At 38.7% G+C, this 20,082-nt stretch overlaps 1 protein-coding gene across 5 annotated transcripts in view; it reads right to left on the bottom strand.

The window, feature by feature from the left end:
• Positions 1 to 491: 491 nt before the first annotated feature.
• zeb2b (zinc finger E-box binding homeobox 2b) overlaps positions 492 to 20,082 on the bottom strand; it is a 133,289-nt gene continuing 113,698 nt past the window's right edge. For 3 of the 5 annotated variants that reach the window (XM_020917059.2, XM_055163378.1, XM_055163399.1), the window contains 5 exons: positions 16,307 to 16,521; positions 10,349 to 10,457; positions 7,653 to 9,652; positions 5,834 to 6,014; positions 492 to 2,893 (listed from right to left, as the gene is read on the bottom strand). In XM_020917059.2, coding sequence (XP_020772718.2) covers positions 2,265 to 2,893; positions 5,834 to 6,014; positions 7,653 to 9,652; positions 10,349 to 10,457; positions 16,307 to 16,521 — 3,134 coding nt within the window. In that variant the 3' untranslated portion in view covers positions 492 to 2,264. The remainder of the gene's footprint in view (positions 2,894 to 5,833; positions 6,015 to 7,652; positions 9,653 to 10,348; positions 10,458 to 16,306; positions 16,522 to 20,082) is intronic. The other 2 variants (XM_055163384.1, XM_055163390.1) reach the window with 1 other exon arrangement.

The raw sequence follows: 20,082 nt of genomic DNA, 5'->3' as shown, positions 1-20,082 counted from the left end.
ATTCATGTGCAGTACAATCAGAGGTGGAGTCAAATATTGAACTTCAAAAGAATTACTCAAGTGTACTTTGTGTAAAAGGACTTGAGAATAGAACAAATATGTGGATATGACACATGGTTTAGTGTGCAAACAGACTAAAGATGATGCATGGGACAAATTTTGATTTTCAAATTATGAATTGAATTGTTAAGAGCCACATGTTTTTGTGTTATGTTTAATGGTAGATTTATTTGGTGTAGTAAGAGTAACAGTAGATAAATGTGGTACAGATCTTTTCTTTTGTGGGATTAATGATTTTTTACATGGTCCTAAACTATAAAGTAAAAAAGTGATGAAAAACTGTGTGGAAATTACAAGTTTATTTTGAATCATTTTTGAATTTTGAATCATTACTAATACTAATACTAATACTAAATGTGAGTATACTGCCCACCTCTGATTGTACTACAGTACCTCAGATGTGTAGTGATAGTGTAAATAAAGAGCCATGGCAGGTTGATACTCTGTAATTTGGCTACCTTTATTCGAGCAGGGTCATTTTCAAGAAATTACAAATTAAGAATTCAATAATACTTTTACAAAGACATTTCAGGAAAGATTCTTCTTCATGATATCATACATAGTATTTAACAGTCCCTCTTCATTTTTTAGCTTAAAAAAACAAAGATGAAGAAAGTGGAATTTTTCAGTCGAAAATACAGTGTTTTCACAATTGTATAAAAGTTCCCAAATTTGGAATTGGAAAATAAAGGAAAAATAAAATAAAATAAGATTAAACTTCGCATTTCACAATGTTTCAAAACACAATAAATGCTCTCTTTAAATTTGCCCCTATGATCGACACCATGTTCCTTTTTACTAAAATATATCTATATATTGAAGAACTATAGTACTGTACACAACAGTATGAAATAAATAAAATTAGGAAATATAAAATGGGCCACATAAATAACGTTTGAACCTACAAACAAAATGAATGCAATTTGTTGTTTTCAAAATAAGAAACAAAAAAGAAAAAAAAAAAGGTTTGGCGTAATACTGACAAAGAAAGTTTAAGTGAGTAAAAACATTGCACAACAGAATGTAAACTAAAGGACTGCTGCCTATCAGAATACTGACAACAACGTGACCATTTCAGAACACTGCGCTGGTGAACAAGAAATCGTCCAACAACATTACCACGGTGGCACACAGGTTAAAAAGATTTGCATATAAGGCTTCGTCAAACACCTTAAAAGGCTATAGTCCTTCACTTCCCCCATCCTTCCCTTTCCTTCACTTCATTTCATCACTTCATCGCACTTCCTTCACATAGTCCATTTGGAGATCCGTTTTGGAGGCCTAAACAGTGTGGCTGCTGCAGTATTTTTTTGTTTTTCTTTTTGGCTGGAAACTAAAAAGACGACACCGGAATAACAAAGGGGGGGAACATGTGGTGCGGAGAACTGCTTTTTTTCCAACACTGTATAAATATATACATAGGCAATACTTTTTATTATTTTTGTTCATGATTATAAGCGGAGTGCAATTTGTACAAGTCACTAGTTGTGCTATAAATACTATGGAACACTGGGGGGCTCTGGAGGAGGTTAGCACCACACGTATTTGTAGGCCTTAGTACTGTACATTTTTTGTATTTCTTTATTTCATTGTTCATTTTGCATAACGCAGCTTATTTGACAAAACCATGCCCCTCCTCTTCCTCTTCCTCTTTCTTCTTCTCTGAATTGATTGGAGTTGCGGCCACCCTCCGAGGAGCTTCAGGCACGTGCACGTACAGCTTAAAACATTAAACGTTTTAAACTGAACCCGAAATTAAAACGAAAATGTAAAAAAAAAGAAAAACATGGGAGGCTTTAAAGGGCCCATATTACGCTATTTTCTGATCTATGTTATAATGTTTCTTCGTCAAAAACGTCCCCAGAGTTGTGTTTTGAAGCATTCACACGATGCATATTTAAGTTCTTCTTAATACAGGAAGTGCTCCACTATGTTTTTAAACTCCTGACATCTTCAGTAGAATCATTTGGATGGTTTCAGCCTTGGAATTGTTGATCTTTACTGAACTAAAGGCAAAAGGCAGGAGTATTTTGAGCTTTGGAGATGTACAGAATAAAAAAAAAGTTGCTCAAACGTGTGAATGAAACAGAACACAAACTCCGGGTATGTTTTTGAGGAAGTTCGCATTAGAACATGGCTTAAAGCTCACAAAAATCCATTTCGTGTAATATAGGACCTTTAAGACAAAATTAAGAATGAGCTTTTCAAATGGCGTCCTCCGCGTTGTCCTCGTGCTCCGGTGATTTGGTTTCCGTTTTGCCGTCCAGCGAGCTCTCGTCCTCCTCGTCCCTCAGCGTCTCCGGGTCCGTGTCCATGCTTTTGCTCTCCTCCTCCTCTTCCTCGAACTCCTCTTCCCTCGCTCCACCTCCGCCTCCGCCTCCTCCGCCTCCACCGCCACCTCCGCCTCCGCCCATCTTGCCGTACGTTCCTTCCACTTCCTTGCGCTCCTCCCTTATGGCCCCGCCCCCTCCGTTCATCGCCGCCGCCGCCACCGCGTCGTGCCTCAGGATGGGCTCGCGTTCCCCCAGATCCGGGTAGCCTTGCGGGGCCAGCCCTTGCAGGTAGGCCCGGCTCATGAGCAGCTCGGTGGGCTCGAGGTGACCGCCCTTCTCCCTCGCCTCCCGCTCGGCCGCCTCGCGCTCCTCCGCCTCCCGTTTGCAGTAGGAGTAGCGGTGGTTCATGTGCTGGGAGTAGGAGCCGGAGTGGGAGAATCTTTTGCCGCATTTGTCACACTGGTAAGGTTTTTCCCCGGAATGGAGACGCGAATGCTCGATTAGATGGTGCTTGTGTTTGAAGGCCTTCTTGCAGATCTGACATTGGTGGGGTCTCTTCCCTGCAGAGACAGAAAAAAGAGAAAAAAGAAGAGCGAAGTACGTCAGTCGGAGGCCAGAAAATCCACTATTACAACAATCACAATCACAGCAAACATAAGTGATGGACTGAATGGATTAAGATGACATGATGGTGGCTAGCAGTTGGTGCTGGGGAAATTCATAATATTCAGTTTGAGCGTTAAGACGTTGTGAGACAAAACATTTCGCTAATTCGTCAACTTAATTTCATTCAAATTTGGAAATAAATGTAGCCTGCATCCGTTTCTCAAACACAATTTTGACAGTTATATCTTTCTGACCTGAAATCACTGACATTTTTTTTTCTAATTATTACTGTTTATTTATTAATTAATGTTATTATTATTATTATTATTATTATTATTATTATTATTATTATTATTATTATTTTATAACATTTTGGTTGTGAATTGAGTTTGTTATATACTATGAAATTATATACTTTTTTAAAATTTAGTACAGTTACATTTTTCTGACTTGAAATCATTAAGACATTTAATTTTTCTAATTATTACTGTTTAATTATTTATTTATTCATTTATTAATTAATATTTTTATTTATTTATTTTTTTTTTTTAATAAAATTTTGGTTGTGGACTGGGTTTGTTATATGCTGTGAAATTATATAATTTTTTTTTCTTTTTTTTTTTTTTTGTCACAAGATGTCACTCACAAAACCCCTCCACAATTCCACTTTTTCCAAATCAAAGTTCTCATTAAAATTTGTCCTTAAAACACATTTCCCAGATGCATATAGATTTTACTTAAACAAACCCTAATTACTTCAGCGTTGGTTATTACTGTCCTTCCTAAATTCTTTTGACTATACTGTGACATCAACAATCACGATTCACTGTAAAACCGATTACTCCTGACAAGTCTAGTTGCTCCTAATTGCGAGAGCATTGAGAAAGTGTGCTAGCATTCGTGGGCCTACATTATGGAAATTCCCCTCTTGTGGTTTGGGCCCCGAGAAACTCAACCACAACTACTTATTTTCAGCCTGCTCTTATGAACGCAACAGAAATAAACCAGGGCAATCCAAACAAACACCATCACGACGTAGAAGCGAATACTGTGTGTGTATGTGTACATGGTCCCAGGGCATCCAGCTTATCTCGACGCATTACTCCGCGTCTGGGGCGGCGCTACTATTTAGGCTATGGGGTGCATGACCGAATCGTACTCAGGATGCCAAAGGAGAAATAAGAAACTGGAGCTAGCCGCAGAAGGCAGAGTGAGAGGGTTGGTTTTTATGACGGCAGGCCTATAAACTGTCTGGCTGGGTCCATGTCCAACTAGTTGTAATGTCTACAGTAAGACTAGACCTGCCCTAGTCTCAAAAACTTGTAATCATTTATTTTGAAACTTTTCTTAATATCTGTAGCGAAACATAAACGATTAGATTTCATAATATAGAGGGTAAACATGTCTGGTGATAAAGGACAGCCTTGACTAAAACCAGGCCTGCTCTATTCTGAAAAAAATAAAATAAAATAATAATAATAATTTAAAAAATAATAAAAATAGTAAGAATAAGAACTATCCCAGTATCAAAATCTCTAGCAAAACTTAAATTTAAATAAAAAATCCATAAGTCTATATGAATATATTTGGAGATTATCGACATCCTTCTTTAAGACTAGGCCTGTATTATGTATTGTAAAACTGAATTTGGTTTTAAAACTTGGAGCGAAACTGCCAACTTCATTTGAAAACATCGACTGAATATGTCTGGGAATAATGGACAACCATGTTTAAGACTAGGCCTGACTATTCTCAGAAACTTGTATTACACATTTTAAAACTTAACTCAGTGTCAAATTTTCTTTGCGAAACATTAACAATTTCATTTTTAAATACATAGGGTGAATAAGTCAGGCGATAATGGACAACCTTGCCTTCATTTTGACACTTCGAACTACCCAAGTTCGCTACCACACTCGCTTGCTTTAGCAAACTCATGACTTCGCTAAAATCAACACCCGTTTTTAAATATGCGGTGGGTTGCGGAGATACCTTTATAAAATAATAAAAATATTTCCAATGAGAGCGTGGGCTTTCTTTTAAGTCCGAGGAGCTACCGATAGCGGATAAAATATGTGATGCAACCTGCTGAAAGAGGATCTACCATATTAAGGCAAATGAAAGACGTGTTATCTGGCGTTTTGAAGGCTCCGAACGCTGCTACTGCTGATGCGATCTATCTCCAATAAGGGAGCATAAAAGCACTAGGTCTATGTGTGCGCCGAGGTAGGCTTTGAAGATATCTAAGTGGTTAATGCGAAAAGACAGAGGCGGAGAAGTAGTGAATATCTCTACTCGAGTAAAAAGTATGCTGAATTGATATTACTACGAAGTATGAAGAAAAAGTAGAATTCAACCATTTTTATTTAGCTGCTGCAGTGATTAAATATTGCAATAAAATTTATGTCAAATGTAGGTTTTATTTTTTTTTTTTTACTTAAATTTAAAAAATTTAAGAGCTAAAAAATCCTCAAGTAAAAATATTTTCTTACTTTCCGCCTCTGTTACAATATTAAAACAATGATGAAATATGATGGTAAAAAAGGGTGCAATGAAGGATGACGGTGACACAAAATCTGACATAATCTGAAACTGCAATTTCTATTTTTTTGGAATTTAAGAAAGAACACACTTTTTTTTTTTCTTTAGCAAATTTTTTAGCAAATTACAAATAATCAATTATTCTCGTAATTTCCCTGTCAATGAAAAAGCAAGTTAGGTGTGTTTACATTCAACTGAGGGGTAACAAAGAGGGGAAGAAATAGAAAAAAAAAATTAAAGGAAGGGAGAGGGGGAGGTAACATAAGATAAAATTCCATAACTAGGATTCGGAACACAAACATTGAAAACATAAAAGCATGGGGTTTAAAATAAGGGTCTGTAACAGTAGATACCTGTGTGTTCATATTTGTGTCTGAGAAGGGAACTGCTCTTCTGGAATGTTTTGTCGCACAAGTCACACGCGTACATACCACTTTCAGTCTTCTTAATCTTCTTCCGCGACAGACAGGAGTCGGGGTCTGTCATGTCGTCCAGGCCGGACAAGTAATCGGGCGTGGCGTCCAGCAGGTCCCCCTTTGAACCAAACCAAAGGGGAGAAAAAGAAGAGGGAGAAAGAGAAGGGAAAGACGAGGGAGAGAGAGACAGAGGAGAAGGAGATGTCAGTCAAACTACACCGCAATGTGGGTCAGTGTAAAAAGGGGTCAGATGAGGACTTGCCTTGAATGTAAATAAAAAAATAAAAAATAAAATAATTAAAACAAATGAAGTGAATAACTAAAAACTGTTGTGATATGCTACAATATTCAGAAAAAAATACTGGTAGATATTTATTGCAAAAAATGGTTGTTCATTTATTTATTTTATTATTTATTAATTAATTAATTATTTAAGCGTTGCATTTTAACTTACTTGACCCCAAAACACCAAAAAGTGACATTAAATAAAATTTCAATTAAAAATATTTCAAAATGTACATAAAAAATAAGAAAATATGCAATATTGTTATGTGTAGTATTGTTTCAAATTTTATAATAGCACACACTCTAGCATAAGCTCATTATCAATACGAGAATCACTGATAATCATGTATTAATTTCGTCATTTTCATAAAGTCAAACATATTAAACACAGATGTTTTCTTTCCTCCTGTTTCAGCCACAGCCCTGTAGAGAGGTAATAGGACATTGGCTTTCTCCACAGCCTGTGTCTGACAGAGCTTACATTATAAAACTGCACTGGTGTATTCAGCGAACAGAAATCTCCATTATGAAGATTAGCCTTAAACACGGCTCTATGGAGAACAATATTAGGACATTAGAGGGACACGTCGCACTTATAATAACTCCTATCATATGGTGCACCTTAATGGCTAATATTGGTCCTGTTTAATGAATATGTGCGAGATAATGCGGGGGCCACTATCACTCTGCAATCAATTTGAACTAAACGCCCGTAGCTGTATTTTTAAAACCTAATTTAATAAGTTAGAATAGGAAACATTATTAGCAGTTTTTCATCAGAAAGGTTGGCTCCATGTTAAACAGCCTTCAGCGCTGGGTGTAATGAACGAGACTGCATTATTAATCCCTGCGCAGCTCGTTTGGGCCTCACTCGTTAAAATGCAGCCGACTCTGAGACAAGTGCAGTGCTCCCAGGCTCACCTTTACTATTCTAACACAACGCTTCATATATATTTCATCCACAGCAGATCAGGGCCAAGCTGGGACTGAGCCGGATCCAACAGTTCTGGGTGAAATGAGGTGCATTTATAAAGGCAAATAAGACATCCTGGGGTTTGATTGTTTTCAATTATTTCAGTTCAAAAAGTGGGAATTCACAAAGATTAAATGCACTGTTGGAGATTAGGCAGATTAAAGGAGCTTAGTGAACTCTATGTCTACCTTAGCAGAATTATACAACTGAACACTCTCTGTCGTCAGCATAAACACTAAATAAATCCATTCATTATGAACTGAATGTCCAGTCAGCACCTGTCTGCTATTTGGGTGAAAACCTGCTTGTTCCACAGGTTATCACCTCTCAGTCTCTCCTACGTATCCATGGATTTTCCAAATTTGGACAGTTGCCATAAGGATTTAAACCATTTAAAACTAAACATTGTGTATTTTCAGTGGGAAAAAATCCCATGGAGGGCTGCAAACAACAGGAAGCTGAAACCCATGAATCACTAAACCTCTGTGTGTAATTTACCTGGAACCCGGGTTTCCGCTGGTACTTCCTTCTCTGCTGCATCTCGGCAAAGGTAGCTGCCCCCGCTGCATAAGTGTAGGCCATGTGTGGTAGGAAGCCCATCTGATCCATGCCTGGGTAGGGCCTCAGCCCTGGGATGCTAGCCTGCATGGGGGGCATGAATGTGGCCGGAGGGAACGCGCTCTGAGGGGGGAGGGACGTGTACAGGGGCTTGGCCGCAAAAGGGTTAATGCCAAAAATAGGGCTAGTGCTTTTCTCTAAGTTTCCGTTGTTGGCGGCGGAGAATTCCTTTTTGAGATAGGCCAAGTTCAAAGGCTCTTCGAAGTGCTCTCGGGGCGAGGGGATGCTGCTGTGGTCCATGGTGATACTGTTGATTTTGGGTCTGCTTTTGACAGTCAGTGCATGCTTGGGCTCCCTCATGAGGCGGGGCAGAGACAGGTCCAGCGGCTCAGCCTGCAGGTCCTCTGAAGTCAAGCTGTTGGGAGTGTAGGAGCTGCTGTGCGAGTGCTTGGAGGAGGTGGAGGACAGATTCAGGGGGGAGGGCGTGTTGCTGCGGGAGTGGTCCAGCTTGTCTCCGCGGGCTTTGGCACTGCCGCTGAACTGATGGTTCTTCAGATGTCTCAGAGGGTTGTCACAGTTGTTGACGTTGTTGTGGAGCTCGGCGATGGAGGGGGACGTGATGCGCTCAGTAGCTTTCATGAGAGACACAGGTGACTGGGGCACCACAGAGTCTTTAGGAGGAGTGTGGAGGTTATTTGTTCCGATTACCATGTCTGAGTTGTTCCTGTGCTCCAGCGGGGGCGTCCTGGTGCTGCCGTACTGGTACATCTTCCGCTGCTCGAACCACTCTTTGACAAATTCCTGAGGAAGGCCCACGGCTATGGAAATCTTAAGCAGCTCCTCTGAGTTGGGCTCCATGTTCATGGCAAAGTATGCCTTTAGCACAGACATGTGGTCCCTGTAAGGATTAAGAGGCGCGGGGAGGCCCTTGTCTGACAGAAGGGAGGGGGAGAGGTGGCTGTTCTTCTCTAGGAACAGGCCTGGTTTGTTGACCATCAGGTTTTCTGTGGGCTGCAGCACGGCCTTGATCTCCTCGTTCATCTTGCACAGGTAGCGCTCGTGCTGGTGTAAGGGGATGGGCCCGGGGAAGGTTTCTTTGCAGTATTGGCAAGCGTATGGTGTAAACATGTTCTCCTGCACCTTGTCATCCACACCTCCGTCGAGCATGTGGTTGGACTTCTCCCGTTTGATATTGCTAATCTGCCTCTTGGAGTCCGTAGTGAGGCTCTGGAGACAGGCTTTGGCTTCGTTCACTTTCTCTAACGTGTAGTCGATAATACTTTTGGTGGCCCCGTTGTGACTGACCAGGGGGAGCCCGACCTGCCCGCCTGCCTGCTTCTGCTGCTCCTCCATCTGAGACCCCAGCTCCTTCATGTACGCCTTGAGTTTGGACAGCTCCTCCGGCTTGCAGTCCATCTTCTGCCGGCAAACGGTATTGTCCACGATCTGGAGCACCTTTTGTACCTCGCTCAGGTTGTTAGCCAGCGGCCCGGGGTAGCCCAGCAATGGCGACTCCAACCCGGCCATGGCCAGGTGCTGCAGCGGACTCTGGGCTGTGGAGTTGTGGTGGACACCCATGGGACTGTTACCGCCTACCCCTCCGTTCATAAAAGGCCCCGGCGCTCCGAAACCGTGCGACGCCATCATGAGCTTGTAGTCATTGAAGTCTAGTGGTTCTGTCTTGATGCTCATGTGGTGGTTGTTGGGTTCCGGAAGGCCGAGAGGTTTCCCGTTTTCGAGTTTTTGCCGGAGCTGGGTGATGGCGGTGTTGGTGGGCGAGGAGGAGGCGGACGTCGGTGAGGAGCCGGTCTTCATGTTGGCTCGCATGCGTCCGTTCACAGCGATGAGGCCGATGCACTTTTTGCTGCTGATGTGCGAGCTGTAGGAGCCCGAGTGGGAGAAGCGCTTCTTGCAGTTGGGGCATTCGTAGGGTTTTTCACCTGGAAGAACAAACCAGAAGAAAAGAATTAGGAAACACGATATAAAACTTTTTAAGTTCTCAGTACTTGCTCATTTTGTGTAGTTTAAACTTCGAACATTACTGATAAACATGTTACAAATATAGAAGTATTGAGATTGATTTATCGTCTGTTGATCATGATGAGGATTTAAATAACTTTGTTCGCAAATAATTTCACAATTTTCTTACTTTCCTGTTTAAAAATCATATTTAAATTCTTTTTTGTCTAATCCAAAAGCTGAGACAATTTTCTTATGATACTACTGTAGAAAAAAAAAAAAAAAAAAAAAAAACCTAAGATGAAATATTGAAACATTTTGATTTTCTGTCTAGTCAAAATTATTCAAAACAAACACGTATTCTAAATCCGAGTCATTGTAATGCGTGTACTTTTTAAAATAATTTGCATACATGCATATAGCAGAAAACATCAAATCTAAAATGAAGTGATGTTACTTAATTTATCCGAGCACTGGCAGGGACCAGCCGTATCAGCTGAAATTCTGTTCACACTTTTCACAAATATTGCACTTGGCACACTCATTGATTAACAGTGGAGTTCGGAGTGCACCTAACAGCAGCGCCGCTCCAAAATAAACCACACTGGAATTCCTGTTGCATTCAGGGACCTCCCGAATATTCCGCCACTCTCTCTCGCTCTCGCTCCCTCACTCACCGCTGTGGATCCGGAGGTGTTCTTTCAGATGGTGCTTGTATTTGAATGCCTTGCCACACTCAGTGCATTTGAACTTGCGGTTGCCAGCTGCTTGGTTTAACAGTTGGTGCTGTGAAGAGAGAGAAAAAAAACAGAAAAAAGAAGACTGGAGTTAGAAAAAACGCAAAGAGAAAAAAGCACAAACATTGCGGGGGTGAGAGTTCAGTAAATAATCACTACTGGTCGGCATGACAACAAGTAACAAAATGGCTCCCCTCGCCAGCTAAGCATCTTGGCGTTCTCCATCGCACCTTCATTGAAACAGCGCTATGATAACACAGAATACCTTTTAATTTCCTGGTTCACTCGCCAAACCGAGCTAGCCTTTGGAATTTGGCCTGAGAAGAAAAGATTTTTTATTTTAGAGTTTCTCCTTCATTAGAGGGACTGATCTCATCTACGTTTCATTAATTTGGTCCTAATCACTGAAGGTAGCCCTGGTAATGTCCGGCCCACATACCTGTATTCACACTTCAATTAGACTCGCTTTTGGAATCTGTCGAGTAATTAGAAGAGGCTTTTATCATCGCTGAAGCAAAGAGACCCCTCGCTGGCCTCGATTCACTGTTCAAAGCTACGTACAATCTGTCCATATTGGAGCTAAAGATATTACTGTATAATAATAACAAGTGCTATACTAATATCCCCTATGTTATTTTGTTACATGATGGTAAAGAAGCATTATTATTATCAACATTTTGCGATGTGTGGACTGAAATAAAGGTACATATATTTTTATTTTATTTTTATGATTTTTTTTTAACATTATTATTTTATTTTATTTATTTATTTTTTTTTTCTTGTGCAATTTTTTTTGGATGATTTGTGAACACCCAATAACCAGGCGCTCTGTAGTTTGAATTCATGTTATGCAATTGTCACCAGTTTTGTCCACATTAGTTACACTGTAATGTGATTTCGATGGTGACAATGTGAAGCTGTAAAAAGCTGTAATAACAAAAATGTAGAAAAATAATTATTGTTTTATTGTTTTGGATTTTATCGCGCATGAAAACGTCGCTTTTCGCTCAAAATCTGTAAATGCGAGGTGACACGGTTCGCCCAAAGAAAGTTCATTTTTCTTTGACATATTTTAGTTTTGAATTGTTTCTTTTGAGAACACTTAAGTGAGATAATTTAGAATGAAATGAAAGTTTGCTTGTATGTGGCAGTAGTAGTAGTAGTATTTGGTCATTTTAGAACACAAAACAAAACAAAACAAAAAATATAGATTACAATCCTATCGATCATGACATGATGACATGATGAAAGGGTTTAGGCTGAAGTAAAAGGTACTTATAATGCCAAACCCTTTTAAACAATGACAGAATTCCAAAAAAAAAAAAAAAAAAAAAAAAACATTGTATGAACAGCAGTTTGCATTTACAATTTCACTTATGACTTACTGTATAAGAGACAAAATATAACTTAAAACAAATAAACTTGACTTTTGAATATTTTGTTTAACTGTCAAATTGTAAACAGACACTGTTTGTAAGAAGAAAGTTAGTTATTCATTCTGTTTTTTGTATGCTGAAGTAAGAAATTTTACAACACATCAAATATTTACTACCAAATAAAATAAACTTGTCTTGTTGTGGAAGCTATACGTATACAGTTGGAAGTAGAAAAGTATTACAACTTCACAATTACGTCACAGTTTCATCATGCACCATTACGTACAAAGTAAAAGTGCTAAGTAGACTTGCTGAATATTTGCGAGCATGTGTCCTCTAATTGTAAAAAGCAAAACGTGTACAGTTAAGTAAGTCGAAAACTATTACAACTTCAGTTACATCACGTCGCTTTACCGTGCGCCATTAATTACTATTGTGAGGTGAACGCGCTAAACTGTTGCTAAATAGACTTGAAAAGCTCGCTGGCTGCTCCTCCCCGCCGAGCCCTGACAAATGCTGGGGTGGTGCGCGCTCCGGCTCTACCCACATTCCAGGGGAGACAGATGGTGGCGCACAGGACCCCGCTCCCAGTGTCCTGCGCTGGGAGGGATTGTTCAAACAGCCCCTGCCTTCCCAGATCAAGAGCCGAGAGAGAAAAGAGGGAGGAGGCAGGGGAAGAGGGAGAGGGAGAGGGAGGGAGGGGGGTCGGCCATGTTGCTGAGTCGCATAAACAAACAGCAACAGCTGCTCGGGCACCTCCTCCTCGGCCCCCCCCTTCCCCTCCCTCCGTCCCTCCCTCCCTCGGTCGTCGCAGTACCCCCCTGAGGACCCCCGCGCGCCCCGCTATAGCTAAAGTTTAGTCCCGCCGCCGCCGCTAATAAGATACAATCGTTTTTGCGCGCTTAATTGTGAATGGCACGACTAAAAGCAAGAGGAAAGCGAAAGTGGGCGGGCTCATCGGCGCATGTTTGCATATGTATAACCGCTAATTAGTCATATTTCGGCTAATTGGTTAAGAGGAGGCGGAGTGATACGAACGGTAAACATAGCAGGGCACATGAGGTCCTTTTATGTTAATGGGGGAATTCGGATTGTACGTGTTGTCATTAATTACTGTCAGCTATATCCTTTAAAGCGCACACAACAGGTGATCTTGTTTTTCCGATTCTGACTTAGTTTGGGTGGTTAGTACCTGCAGTAAATATTTATCACAGTTTTGCATCAGTTTAAGTGGGAAAAAGTTGAAAAGAAAAGTAGAAAATTACAAGAAGTAGTGCTAAGTTCTAAAACGGCAAATTTCGACAAAATTCCATCGGAAATGCAGCAACAACCGACTGCAGTACAATTTTTGGCCTTTGTTTATGCACAGTAGCTAGGTAACACTTATGGAATTACCTGTACATATGTCATATCTGCAGCTTATGTCAAATCAGGAAGGAAAATTATAAAATACATCAAATGAAGAAAAAATCCGGAGAAAAAAAATTGAAAAAAGGGAGAAAAAAAAAACAAAAAAAAAAAAAAGTGAAAAATAAATTGAAAAAAAAGAGAAAAAACTTGGCAAGATTTTTAAATATTAATATTAATTTTTAAAAATGTAATTATGTTAAGTCTGTGTTAGTAAAAACAACTAGTCTAACCTGCCATATGCGCTTTAAACAACCAGGCCTATTTACAAATCCAGATAAGATTCTTTGTGAGTGAAAGGACTCTTGGTCACTGGCAGAGGAGGAAAGGAGAGAAAGGATGAGTGTAGGAGAGAGGAGTCATTGTAATGTGAGGATTGGGATGCGGCCCGGTCCATCTGCTCACGTCTGAGGGCCAGCTGTGAGATCAGGTGAAGGAGCTTGTCAAGTCTCTTCACACAGAAATGCCCCTCACCCATGAGCTCATAGCCTGTAATAGAGCTGCAGTAATACCTCTAGTGATGTGCCAGTGAGAGAAGCTCAGATCAGTTTCAGTTTGATGTGATTCGATGTATAATTTGGAGTAAAAAAATGATACACCCTCTTGATTACGATAAAGCAGTTGATTGCGAAGTACTTTCAGGTCAAAATTTTGTTTTGATTACTGTAATGTGGAAGTTTCTTTCGGTGGAGATCCAATTTGCACTTTTGTTTTAGTGTTCTGAAGACATATCTTTATACTTTTTACCGTATTAAAGCCACCGTATGTAACTTTTTAGCCAGTTTTTTTCTCTTTTTTCATTTTTGTTTGTGTTTCTTGCATTGAAACACTTAAAAAAAAGTGTCTTTACTCAGAGCTGGCTTGCATTTCCCCAAAACTAACTCTTACTTGTTATGATGTTCCACAATATGGCATTAAAACATATCTACCTCAATACGTCAGATGATGAAAAGAGGTAGAGCACTTCACTGGGTCATAAAAAAGTAAAAAATAGCAGTACACGTGATCTACGAGGGTGAAACTAGTACCCTTACTGAAAAATGTAAAAGTGGGCAAGGTACAAACCCGAAGCACTCCGACTGAATATATTAAAAGTTTTTTATTGCATGAAGGGACGCCAACGTGTTTGGACCAGCAAGATGGTCTTCGTCAGGGCGTAATCGTATCTATCTCCATGTTCCGAAGTATGGATTTATCTTTCGATTTCCATGGAATCGTGCCACTTCTAGAAAGTTACACATTATAAGTTTAAACTGGCAGGCTTTAGAGCATTCACGGACGGCTGAATAGATAAAATGAGGTCTAAATAGCTTTTAAAAAATCATTACAAAATCACAACTCTTTGGTTTTGACATGTTGATATCCTAAAAGTTGCTCCAAAAATGTTTTCATTGTAAGAAACACCACTCTTGCCAGATTTGCTCCTTAAGTTTGACATAAGTTATTACGGTTCACGGCTCGGATAAAACCACCCCAAATTTACTGCCGCGATTTAACTCAGAGGATCTAATTATCTTTGAAATGTGCAAAAAGTCCAAAAGCTCTGAGGCTCCTATCCATCTGACACCATAGAGTTAAACATGCGTGACTGCGAGATTCATGGTCAAATTCAACCATATAGGAAATAAATGGCAGGGAGAAGATAGCAAGCCAGCGTACCCAGATGTTTACGCCGGTGGATGAAATTAGAGATGGGGGGAGGAAGAGGAAAAGGAGGAGGAGGGGGGGGTGGTGGTGGTGATGAAGCACCGCAACCGAACCCCAACCGCATTAAAGGCCAGGAGTGAAGTGAAGTTAAGGAGCTGATAAAAATTTCCAAATTGGAAATTAACACAATCATTGGATCGTGAACACGCGCTCGCGAAATCATATCAGGGAGGGCCATCAAAAAACCATTTAGGGCCTCAATTAAAGTTATTACCATTAAAGGATCTGCATCTTCAAAATGCCATGAAAAATTAATAATGATTGCCAATCAGAAAAAAAAAAAAAAATGGTATCTCTTATTCAGCTCTTCAGGCAAGGATCATTAAGGATTAAGTAGAAGGGGATGGTCCAGTCCTGAAGCGAAAACAACTTTTTGTGTAAATCTCACCTGAAGTCACCAGTCACCAGCAGTACAACCGTGGTGTAGTTGGTTAAGTTTGTGCCCGTATACCAGAGGGTTAACGGTTCAAATATTGCCTGGTGTTGTGCCAATGTGCAAGTTTAGTGATGATGTAATTGTGTTTGAGAGTTGGGATGAAAAAGGATACTAAATTCTGAAGCAAAATGTATTTTTTTCTATTATTATAAATCAATGACTTTGCAGTTTTTTTTTTTAGTTTTTAGTATTTTTTGTTTTTGTTTTGTTTTATTATTGATATTATATCCACTGTCTCACTGTATACACTGAAAAAAGCAATATCTAGGTAAGTTAAACTGACTTAAACTAAGAACTTTTTACTTTATTTGAACAGATTTATTGAGTAGGTTCAACTTAAAAGTAAAATTAACATTCAATTTTGTTTCTTATTTTAAGAGCAAAGAGTTGTAATTGTTCTTATCTCAAGTGTAGCAAGATGTATTTTCATATTTTACGAAGTACGAAAAGTCTTGTTGCATTGGCGAATCATTTTGCTTGTTAAGTGAAATCAAACTTTCTTAATTCAAGTCATCTTAACATAGCTAGATTTTAGTTTTTGCATTGTAACTCTTATGTCAACCAGAGAACGCCAAGATGCAAAGCAATTAGGCTTAAATTCCCACCAAAAACAAGACAAATTATCTAAAAATCAATCATATTACGCTATTTTCTATTTTCGTCATCAAAAACAAACCCAAAATTGTGTTTTATTTCATGTCATTCACACGTTTAACACACAAATCCTTGATATTTAGGGTGAGTTCTTCGCTCAAACTGAAAACACTCTGTTCCACCTTGTGATGTCATCAATTCAGAATACAGGAAGTGCTCCAAACTTCACTACAATCATTTGGACAATTTCAGACAATGTGTGAATGAAACAAAACACAACTCCGGGCGTGTTTTTAACGAAGCAAAAACATTCTAACATGTCTTAACGTTCACAGGAGTCCGTTTTCCATACTACAGGACCGTGGACATGTTTCTCACCTGGTCTCTGGCGGGCTTGTGCGTAGCCATATGCCTCTCCAGCTGAGTGCGGTAGGCGAAAGTGTAGTTACATAGCGGGCAGGCGAAGTTCTCCTCGTTCTTCTCGTGGCGGTACTTGATGTGCTCCTTCAGCGACGTCAGGCGTTTGTAGCCGCGGTCGCAGTACGGGCAGGTCAACAGTTGGGCGAAAGCATCTGGCGTTCCAGGTGGCAGGTCTGTGGAAGGGGGGGATGGAGGGACGGAGGGGAAAGAGAGGAGGGGGGAACAAGGGTAAGAGAAAGCGGGCCAAAAGGTCAGCGAAATCAATGGCAGCTAATGGGACGGCTGCCCAGAGTGGTATGGGAGTTATGAGTGCAATCTGCTCCTCATGAGAGACACTGTGTTGGGCTGGTATCCACGGCGACCCCCCCGTACCACATGCACTGACATGGGCACTGTAAAAATGCAAGCTACATAACGGTAACTGAACCAGAGGCAATTGTTTTCTCGTCACTGTTTTGTGTTGTAACATTATAGCACGAGAGAATTTTTTGTTAAAATATCAGGTTAAATAAACTCAATATTTATCTTTTGATTTGAGGAATTTTGGCAGAAATACTTTATATCTACTTAAGTATTGTTATGAGTTGGTTTCAGATTACATTTTATCATTTTAGTCATTGTTTTGTTTGTAACATTCTAGCATGGGAAGAATTTATGTAAAAATATCAGGTTAAATCAATTCAATATTTATCTTTTGATTTGAATAGTTTTGGAAGAAAAACTTTATATTTAAGTTGAATTCAGATTAAATTTTATCGTTGTATGGTTTTGTTTGCAACATTCTAGCATGGGGAAAAATTTATGTAAAAATATCAGGTTAAATCAACTCAATATTTCCTTTTCATTTGAGAAATTTTAGCAGAAATACTGTACAACTACTTAAGTATTGTTAAATTTTGAATTCAGATTAAATTTTATCATTTTAGTCAGTGTTTTGTTTGACACATTCTAGCACAAGGAAAAAATCAAAAGAAAAGTTAAAATTTTGGCAAAAATTATATCTAAACAAGTAACATCAAGTTGAATTTAGGAAAAAAAATCTGAAAATGCTTTTAGTTACTGCTTTGTATGTTGTAAAATTCTGAAGAAAGACAAGTTTTCGTTAATATTTCGTAGCTTTTTTATCTTTTAATTTGAGTAAGATTCATTTAGGTGGACTTGTTTACAATGTTGTTACTAACTTCTTAACTTTTGCACTTTACTAATCCAAAGTTTGAGACAAATTCCTTGATTAAACAGGTGATACATATTGAAAATTATTAAAACTCCAGATTTTTCTAGCCATCAAGTTCATTCTACTCCAAACAAATGCTCTTTCTGAACTCAAATCAGTGAAAACTTGTCAACTTTTTCTTTTTACAGTGCCCCCACAGGCCTCACACACTTGCGCAGCTTTACATTGAGAGCCAAAGCAGGATCAGTTTTCTTCACATAGTAAAACTGCAGCATACCACACCTCACCTACACCAGTCAATGAACTAACCCCCGAAACTTCATGTAACGGCTCTGCTTCTGTACGCAAACTTTGAATACCCGCGCAAATACATGTATAATCTGTCATTTTAGTCTTTGGTTTATTTTATTTAACTTTGAGTACGGTTAAAGCCTGGGCCTGTCCTGATTTACACCCTACTGAGACATGAGTCCATCACGTGTTTTGCAGACATCTTCATCCTCTTTTAGTCTTAGTTTAGTCCCGCTAGGTTTCCTCCTGATAGTCAAAACTTGTAGTACAATATTTAAGCTTCATTAATTACCCTCATTTAACGTCCGTAAGTATGCACTGACATATACTTTTGAATGGCGCTCGCGAAGGTCTCATATTAACTGCAGGCTAAGCTCGAAGTTATTTCAATACGCTATTTATAATGAAGCTCTGGGCTGACGGTTCAAATGATATTTTCAGAACTTAGTCTTAGTCGTGCTGTTTTATGGTTTCCTGTTTACAAGTTAACAATAGACCACACTAACAGTTGCGAAATCTATTTGCCGTTTTATGGTCTTGTATTATTACTATATTCATTTTATTAGGAAGTAAACACATTTGGTTAAATATTTGTCATGTACTAACTAGTGTGGAAGATTATACACATACATGCAAAAAAGACTATGTAAAATCATTAATATTAAGTATTTTAAGTAAGTAAATATTTTTGTTAATTGTAAGTTATAGCATATAACAAAGAAATTTGTTAATTCTACTTTTAAAAAATGAAGTAAAGCCAACATTTCTTTTTTTTTTTTAGAGTAATAACAACTGTTTGTACATTATGAATACTGTCTGTAAAGTAATAAGGTGTCATTAAGTATAACTCTATTTCAGTAGTGGAATGTAACAAAGTGGAAGTTATAAAATATTGTACTTAAGTAAAAATTTTAGGTATACGTGCTTTACTTAAGTAGATTATACTTTTACTTTACTACATGCAAAAAAGACTTTGTAAAATCATTAATGTAAAGTGTTTTAAGTAACTATACAGTTTATGTTGATTGAAAGTTATAGCATATAACAAAGAGATTACTTCTACTACTTAAAAAATGTAAGTAAAGCCAATATTTCAATAACATTTGTAAAGTAATAAGGTGTCATTAAGTGTAACTCTATTTCAGTAGTGGAATGTAACAAAGTACAAGTTGTAAAATACTGTACTTATGTAAAAATTGCAGGTATACATGGTTTACTTAAAAAGATTTTACTTTTACTTTACTACATGCAAAAAAAGAAAAAAGACTAAAATCATTAATATAAAGTAGCAAAGAGATTACTTACTTCTACTTAAAAAATGTAAGTAAAGCCAACATTTAAATTTTTAGAGTAATAACAACTATTTGTACACTATGAATAACATCTGTAAAAGTAATTAAGGTGTCATTAGGTGTAATTCTATTTCAGTAGAGAAATGTAACGATGTACAAGTAATAAAGTACTGTACGTAAGTAAAAATTGTAGGTATACGTGCTTTACTTAGGTAGATTTAACTTTTACTGTACTACATTTGAGAGGAGGTATCTGTACTGGACTGAAAAGTAAAAGTATTATTGTTTGAAAAGTGCTGAAAAGACTGAGAGTTCATTTTTAACATGTTCATAATTTGAGCAAACAAAAATATACAAAGAAAAACAGCTAGACAAACAAGATTAATATCTGTAAATTGTTTCTGATTAATACAATTCAGCACAATTCTTTATCAAAATCACTCCATTTGAAGCTTTAGATCTCAAACTAAGCACCTTTTTAAACATGTACTTAAATATTTTGACTTAAGCAGATTTTTTCACGTGTCTTTTACTTTTACTTGCTACTGCCCTGTTTGAAACCCAAGCCGTTTTAACACCAAGCCTGGCGATTCATTTTTACAGTGCACAAAGCCACGTAGCTTTCTCCCCTTTTAGTAGCGTTCCTTGCTCACATTTGTGCAGCATGAATCAGAGCTGTACTTCTCCTGAGGGTGAGGTGCACTATCTGGTTTCAGGCCCCTGCCCAGCTGTTGCCCCGGGCTGGAGGTAAACACCGAGGCATCCGGGCTAGTCTGTGAGAGCCACAGCTGCCCGCGCGTGTCACCCACAACCGTCCAGAAGGTTCCTTTGTGGGGAAGACGCAGGAGAGAGTCGCCTGTCTATCTGGAGCTTGTACTTTTCTATTTCATACAAATATTTTCTATTATGTACCTGATTTGTTGCCATGTATTTGAGTAAAATCTATCTACACCCAGTACAGATATCTTGTAAAAGCA

This window comes from Boleophthalmus pectinirostris, unplaced genomic scaffold (assembly GCF_026225935.1).
Source record: "Boleophthalmus pectinirostris isolate CB_2022bp ecotype Guang Dong unplaced genomic scaffold, ASM2622593v1 HiC_scaffold_11, whole genome shotgun sequence".
Classification (NCBI taxonomy): Eukaryota; Metazoa; Chordata; class Actinopteri; order Gobiiformes; family Gobiidae; genus Boleophthalmus; species Boleophthalmus pectinirostris.
Note: the sequence above shows the minus strand (reverse complement) of the source record. Positions and strands in the feature narration are given on the sequence as shown.